General features: G+C 39.7%; 1 protein-coding gene across 1 annotated transcript; it reads right to left on the bottom strand.

The window, feature by feature from the left end:
* Positions 1 to 335: 335 nt before the first annotated feature.
* LOC139411337 (cyclin D1) lies at positions 336 to 7,608 on the bottom strand. The gene is made up of 6 exons (XM_071157587.1): positions 7,079 to 7,608; positions 5,481 to 5,696; positions 4,917 to 5,076; positions 3,653 to 3,801; positions 2,740 to 3,508; positions 336 to 2,685 (listed from the first exon to the last, which is right to left on the bottom strand). The coding sequence occupies exons 1-5, from the start codon at positions 7,274 to 7,276 to the stop codon at positions 3,353 to 3,355; spliced, it is 879 nt and encodes a 292-aa protein (XP_071013688.1). The 5' UTR covers positions 7,277 to 7,608; the 3' UTR covers positions 336 to 2,685; positions 2,740 to 3,352.
* Between the last annotated feature and the right edge of the window lie 814 nt (positions 7,609 to 8,422).

The raw sequence follows: 8,422 nt of genomic DNA on the forward strand, positions 1-8,422 counted from the left end.
TTACACAAAACAGACATTTCAGTATCTTTGCTTTATTTTTCTTGGACCCCAGATGACCTTTGACCCATTGCAATGAACACAGAATCTGACCCACACTTCAGTAAGAGGGGCGAACTACCCGACCGTCATTAACAATAGAAGCAATGGTAAAAGGCTAAAAAGCTGACCACTTAGCTTTTTTTGGGGGGGGGGGGGGGGGGGGTAAGCACATTCTGTCGAAAAGTTTGGACAAAGATCTCCACCCCTTCTGTTTTCATTTTTACTATCAACACTTTTTATTAATATGACAGAAATATGTAATGTCATCTTTAGTTGAGCCCAAGGGCATCAATGTATTTTTTTTTCTCCATTTTTTGAGGTAACAAGTATTCCTTTCACTAGACAGAAAAACAATATCTCTCCATCCTGGGTCCTGTGTTAGCTAGTAGAAATTTGAGCAGCTTGCAGCAACATCATTTGTCAAATACTAGGCAACACTAGGCCTACCTCACATCTACAACCAGAACATATAGCAGCATCATGTCTATGGCTAAGTGAACCACTGTTGGCTCTCACACTCATTAACTCTGATTGAAGGATGTCTGGGTCAAATGGAAGTGTGCCTAACAATATCTGTAGCCCATTATTTTAGCTTCAATGTACCAGTAGTGGTTCAGTTAAGAAAAAAACTGCAGTGTTCCAAGATTTAAATCTATTTACCATTTATTGTGCAGTTGACACAAATATCAATATGCTATGCTTCTTGGTGGAGGACAAGATATCTAGACAAGCATGTACTGAACTGTGTGGAATAACGGCATGATGATTTGAAAATAATTCTATGGCTTGGTATTTAACAAACTCAAACTCATTACGGGCTTTAACTTGAGCAAATGCTTTATATATATAAAAAAATAGCAGGGCCTTCAGGAGCTTAAAGGGGATAAAGACTCTTTCAATGAGACAGCTTAACACTCAAAAGAGTTATATAATCCGGTCTGTTATGGCACCAGTTTCAATCAATGCTCTCTACTTGCTCACATCAGGACCCATTTGGATAATGATCAATGCATTACCATTAGCAGTTTAAAAACAGGACAATCAGCCACTGAACAAACAAGTAAAATAAAATCAAAATTCAAAACTAAATTAAAGATAAATCTTGACTGTAATATGAGGTATTGTTGATAAAAACCATGTCCATTGTCTAATTTTTTCATCTTTTTGGAATAGCACTGAAATCATATTAAAGTAAAAACTGATGACAAGACTACAAAAACAAAGACGTCAATAACAATTTTCTCATAGAAAATTAAAAACCTATTACATGGCAGTATATTGACATTTATATGTATAAAATATATAGCAGCAAACAATAGGAGAAAAAGCATGGTTTTTTTCTTGTTGTTTTACACTTTGCTGGAAATTCCTCCATAGCAGCTCAAAAGGAGGAGTGTGGTCTCCCATTATCCTGTTTTCTTGTCTCTTTTTCTCAATGTACAATCAAACACCTCAATTCAGCAATTCAACAGAAATGTGTTGCTGTCAAGCTGTCACCCTTTTGCCTCCCTTTTTCCCCACTCCCACTTTTCAACGTTACCCATCCCATCTTTGTGATCCTCTTCTCTTAGGCAAGCAACAAAAACATAGCCTATGTCTTCAGGTTTGTGCAAAAATCATCTCTAAACCTATTTTTTTGTTGTTGTATTTTTATCCCCTCAACTACACATATTCTAAACAGCATTTTAACTATGGTGTTTTTCTTTCAGTTTTGTGTTGAGAAAACACTGTCATACATGATTTGGAGGGCAGTCGCGTTTAGCACTCTGGTAAATAGTTGTGTACAAAATGTTACTTTGGCATCCTGTTTCTAATCTGCACTGGCTCCAAGAGGAAAACATGTAATAAACACTGTTAATCTTTGTTTTAGCTTTCAAGTTTGATACTTTAGTGTTTCAAATGCTCTGGATGCCGTTCAAGCGATGGGATACAGGATGCAGAAACATGCCACACCCAACGCTCGTCTCACTATAGACCCCTCCTGTAAGAACTGTGGCATAACAATCTCCAAAAGAATACCCTTCTACATCAAGGGGACACGGGATTGCTGTAAGGGCTGCGTTGACTTGTACCCAAAATTGTAACACATAACACCATAGTTAAAAGAGACCTGCTCCACTCCATACCATTTTTTCAATTTTTTTGTGATTTTTCTTTTATGAGTCAGAAAAAAAAAAAACTGACTAAAAGTGCTTTTAAAAATGGAACGGTATTAGAAAGTAAGATATAACCACAAAAAAATGAACTATGGATTGCATGGTAAAGGTTTGCAACTAACGCTAGATTTTTAGCTTATTGTGTCGTAGCTAGCTGTTGATATATGTACATATGTAGCAATGAGGACAAAATAAATCACAAATCAACAGCCAAACAACGCTGGTTCATTCAATTTACTCCTAATTGAATATAAAGTAATTGTCCTTATACTGAAGAATGAATGAACTTATTTGCCAAACCTCAGCATCAGCAATCCACAATCTAAACAATAAAACAGAGCAATATATACTAAAAGTATACTGTTGAGCTATACAACTCAGTTAAAAAGAGAAGAGGCCAAAACTAGGGGCTCAGAATTTCTTTAGAAGTCTAGACAATATAATAAAGTGATTAAACGCATAAGCAAGCAGGGATACACAGACGACTAGACTGGGGGGAAAACGGGAGCTTTGATAGCAAGCAGGGATACACAGACGACTAGACTGGGGGGAAAACGGGAGCTTTGATAGCAAGCAAAATGCCTAATAGATAACAAAAATGCCCCTTCTCTTTTATAAATGAATTTATACTTCAAATAAAAACCTAGACACAAAAGACAGACAAAAAAATACCTACTTGTTATTTTAAATGTTTTAAGTAAGCATGTAAAATCAGTCTATGGTATTTAAAAAAAAATCCTAGTTCAACATTGGGTAGTAACAATGTATATTTCTGTGGCTTAATCTTGCACATAAACTATAACGTTTTTGCTTCATCCATATAGTTGTGTATCTTTCACAAGAATTCATTTTTGCTGTCATCCTTGTCTATGTCTTGAGCCAGACGGGATGGGAGAGTGAGAGGGAATATGACTGAAGGTCTCAGAAAAGTGAGGTGTTCAGTCCTTTCTTGACAGCCCTGGCTGAGGGCGGCCACATGTCACTGGGAGGCCATACAAGGCCGGGGCACCGTAACAGGTGTGGCACATTTAGCGTTTGCCAGAGTGTGTTCAGAGGGTGACGACTCGAGGGTGCGCTGGTGTCCTCTTTTCCCAGATGGCCTCTTGGTAAGGCCAGAGCCTCAAAAATATTTCCAAAAAAAATGGGGAAGATGCCACTCAAATGTTAATGTCCCTCACGTCTGTAGGGGTGCAGGACAGGTCCACATCCTCCTCTACCCTTTTTGTTTCTGTGGAGACACTATGTTGCTGTGCCTGTCTCAGACTAGACTCAAGCAGAGACTCAATCTGTTCCTGACATGACTTCAGGCAGTCCTGTGAGGAGAGAGAGATAATGTCAGCATAATGAAGCGAAACACCTCAAAGACAATAGTAGCGAAAGGGTTTGTGTCAAATAGTGCAATGCAAGCATGTGTGTGTGGTGCAATGTAAAGGCCCGGAGAACTGTGTTTGACGTACCGGGTCACTCCTGATGACTTGGGACAGAAAGTTGGTTAGGTTCTGGGATGACAGTGCACCGTCTTTGCTCTTTAGGTACAGCCCCTGCACCGCTGCTGCCACACTGCCCGCTGCGATCATGGAGGGAGGGAGGGCGATGAATTTGACATCTACGGGGAAGACAAAAGAGAGAGACGGTAAGTACTTGAGTCGGAAAGCAAAACACCCGAAACAGATCATTGGCCAAATGGTTCACCTGAGCTTTCAATGGGATTCATGTGGTAAATAAAACAGGCAGAGCTATCAAGTACTGTACACAGGGGTAGAAAGGGAGACCACGGCAGATAGAGGGTATGTGAGGGAGGCCATTCTAGGCTGTGGCAGAATGAGGTACTGTAGGGAACAATGGAAATCCTGTTGCTCCTTTCCACTCACAGTCACAAAATCCAGAATGTGCTTTATTTCACGACCGGCTACTGACAGGACAACCAGTGCTCATGCACACAGACTTCCAAGAACAGTACATCTAGCTCGTCGACAAAATAGGACAGGTACAAAAGTACGTACAGCACACACATTCAATGTGTACACCACTTCAAAACCTTTTTCCAAGAAGAAAGGAAATACCACCCCTTCATACCTGTTTCCCCTCATGTAAATGATAGATTTAAACCCCATTGGAGTAGGCATCTCACTGCCTACTCCAAGTGCATGAAAGGTGACCATGAATCTAGAGTGGAGTGTCAATCTCCTCCTCCCCCCGTGCATGCAGTAGATATAATTTCACAAATAAATGCATTAGCGGCACAACCTGTTTCATTTTCCACAATAGCCCTAAAAACATACCCCCAGTGACAACTGATTCAGAATCTATTGAGTAAACCCTGACTTTGGGGAGAAACACCACGCAAACAAACCAATGTGGTGAGAAGCAAACTCATAAAACTGATCTGGAGAAAAAAAGATGGCACTGACTCCATTCCAGTATCTCCTTACTTGTCCACACTACACAGTGACAGAGACACCCTCCATAAAACATGTTAGGCCTTGTACACTCAAACATTCCTGCACCAGAGCCCATACTCCCAGCCATTTACATTGACCATTGGCCACCTGGGGGCTTTCAAGGAGGAAGAGTTATCCTCACAAGTGGGAAAAATGCAGACAAAAATCTATATCTTGCATCATACACATATCTTGGCCATTGGTCGCTGAAAAAGTGGTTATGGAGCAGTGGCAGGAAAAAGCTCACACTTAACAGACAATGGTTCATGTGTGGGCCTACCTGTTGCACAGAGAGCCACGAATGTCTGGGCATGCTTGCGCAGAATCTGCTTCGTGTGCTGATGGATTGGTAGCTTGGAGAGGAAATGGTCTATGAAATCGTGAGGTGTTACTGATGCTAGATCCCATTTCAACTTGTTTAGAGTCAGTAGTTCCATTTGCTACAAAGAAAGACAAACAGACGTGCGCAATGAGACAATCGAACTTCACAAGTGGCTTCATAATTTATTCTACATTTTACTCTATCCACTAGAGGGAGATGTCGCCCTCGTCATGTCATTGCGCTACACTGGGCTAACCGTTGTAGGCTATCATGTGAAATGTAAATCCAAAGTCTTTCTTTGAAATTAACACAACAAAAATTATGCAATAATGATTTAGATCCCGTCGAAGAGAAACTAAGACAAGTAGTAGGCCTATAGCTCAACAAACTGGATGCATTGTAGTAGGCTACCATTGCACTACTATGGAAATGCTCATTAAAATAGCCTAACCGATATTAAATGGATTATAACTACAGCCATATACGGAGTGTATATGTAGAAGATTGACATTGCTCATTTACCAATAGATCGCTGGGCCGGATGGAGTTGTCGGTGTAAATGCACAACTTCTCTGCAGTTAAAGGGACCGTTTCCTTCATCTTTGAGGCCAAAAACATACAAGTAGCTCCCAGGAGTTGTAATCTGGTTTTATTTGTGGGCTCCACAGACAAAAATCTATCCAAGTAGTTCATAGCCAGGGGAAAAACCTCCTCCTCGCATTTCTGTTCCTCGCAGACCTAGAAGTGAAAACAGCAATTTAGCCTATAGCCTCAAATTACAGTAACCTATAATATAGGACTATAAGTGCATTCAGGTCGATGGTATATACCAATAAATAGGCCTGTCCATAAGTGAAAACGAAATACTGTAATGACAACACTACGCATTTTAAAAAAAAAGATCCTTCCATTCCTTAAGGCTGTCCTTAAAACAATAGCTATGGCCTAATTATAGGCTTTAGCTGGCGCAAAGTAGGCTATAGTCTGCCAATGCAATCAACATAAAATCATGCATTTCGGAAAACTGAAACAGTTGCTTAAGACTAATTAAAACGGAAATTGAAATAGTTGAGAATTTAGGCTGTTTTCAGTCGCTTCTTACTAAGACACAAAGGTGGCGTCAATGCAACTTTCCCCTGGAATTTCTAGTTCGTCATCTTTTCAAAAAATAATAAAAAATATGTAAAAATTGTCCCGGTTTGTGAAATTAGCATGTAAATGATCCTTATCGTATACCTTATCGGATAGTTTTAAGATGTGTCGAACTTTAATATAGTAAACATATAAAAAACATTTAATTTACAAGACACCGCTCTTTCTCGTGGAGCGTGCGACATTTAGATCTTGTGCGGACTCACAATTTCTGAAATTAATAAAAAATGTATGTAGACACAAGACTCAATCTCTAACTACATGTAAATGTTGATTAATCGATATAGTATCATATCCGACCATTGAAAATGCATTCTTATTTAACATTTTTGTGAAAATGATCATGTCTCCAGAGCGACCTTCAGAAACTGCAGGAACAGCAGCCTGATAAGTAAGCCGAAACAAAACTTTATGGTTTTATATAATCATTTTTCGCTATCTGTGCGACATGATTATAAGTGCATACCCAAGATATACTTTTCGACTTGCTGATTGAGTTACTGTCATTGCCGACATTATTAAAGATTTTTAATGATATTAAAAACCTACGCATACGACAACAAAGATGGCGCATAATACTGGCAAGAGTAAGACTGCATACGTGTACATTGCTATTAATTTGGAACAATTTTTCAATCTAAATACATTTCCTAAGTCCCGACAAAGAAAAGAATCGAGCAGCTACATTGCAAGTGTTGTAACTACTGAACACACACAATACCTTGGAAATAGCCTAATAGGCTACAACAGTGTTCCAAATCTATTTTAGCCTACTTGGACAACCGTTACAAATGAAACATTAGCCTACTACATGTCAGTATGTTTACATAATATGAATGATCATGCTTGGAAAGAATAAACGTACGATGCATAAAACGACCAATTCAATACATTGCGTCCAAAGGGCATGGTTAGTGTTAGGACACAAACGTTTAAGCAATACATCGAGACATCATAAATGTACACACCTCTAACATCCATGTAGCCACAATTTTCCTCATTTTAGGTATCATTTCTTTCTGGACACACTTGAAGTAATTCGGAGACGGGAGATAATTTTCCTCTGCTTTGAGCATTGTCTGTAGAACTCGGTCATTTAGTAAGTTGACGTCTTGGTAAGCTCTTCTGATGGTTTCCACTTCACAGCACAGCAGCTGGTGCTCCATATCTTTTGCGGTAGTATCTTGCGTTTTCTGGGCTGAATAAATAATCAAAATATGTGCTTCTTGTTAGGAGTGAGTGAGGCTCCGTGGATGCTGCTTGCTGCTCCTACAGTGTAAGCCCTCTGAGAGCTCCAACGCTTCACCCTTCTAGACAAAACTCCCCTTCAGAGGGCTATGCGATGACGTTAACTGTTGTTAAGGAGGAGATCAAAGCAACAGCGAGTCTGAGAGAGCCGAGCTAAGGAGTCTATAGAGAGAGGAGGATCACTCTAAAGAACTACCCCTCTAAAGTTTCCAAGTCCTTCCAATCGCTGCTTATCCACTCCTATAGGTATGGAAATGGGAGGTCCCAGTATTCTGGGTGGCGTAGCCTATACAGCGGAGGGGAGTCAGGAGGGGTTGAAGAGAACGTACGCTGAGTGGTGGGGGTTTGAGGGAGAAGGGATGTAGGGCCAGTGTCAGTATAGGGAAGTTGGTTATGCAGAGATTAATGTGAATTGGTTCAATTTTGATAGGGGGCGGTATAGACACATTCATGAAACTTTCCTCTTAAAAAGCTCTGAGAATAGCTCCGGTTTCTCTTCTCGTCACCCAGTCGAACATGAGGTGAGCACATGGGCAAGCTTCTAACACACAAAGACATTTAACAGTGCGACATGTATTTTTAAAATCACTTTAACGTAATCATTATGCAGCAATTCATATACTTGTTCAGATTGCAGGCATATTCAATAGACCTATGCATCATAAAACCTGTAAAAAGCATATAAAACTATCAGAGCCATTCAATAAGGCAGGCAATTTAATATTTCAAGAGTAAAACACGATGTGCAAAGTCGTTTACGTTAAAGCCCAACCGAATAATAATTGCACTATAAACATCTTTAATTTAGACAAATTAGCCTATTATCAATATTGATTTCAGGTTTCAGTTTAATTTTACGGCATTAAAACTTGTCACAACAAAAGTGCACTACCTCACTTTACAGTGCTGTGTGTGTGGAAATTGTAATGTACAAGATGAATAACGTGGTGACTGAAACAAAAGTTTAAATAAACTGACCCCCCCCCCCCCCCTCTTATCTCTCTCAATTCAAGGGGCTTCCTTGGCATGGGAAACATATGTTTACATTGCCAAAGCAAGTGAAA

Source organism: Oncorhynchus clarkii, chromosome 6, assembly GCF_045791955.1.
Source record: "Oncorhynchus clarkii lewisi isolate Uvic-CL-2024 chromosome 6, UVic_Ocla_1.0, whole genome shotgun sequence".
NCBI lineage: Eukaryota > Metazoa > Chordata > Actinopteri > Salmoniformes > Salmonidae > Oncorhynchus > Oncorhynchus clarkii.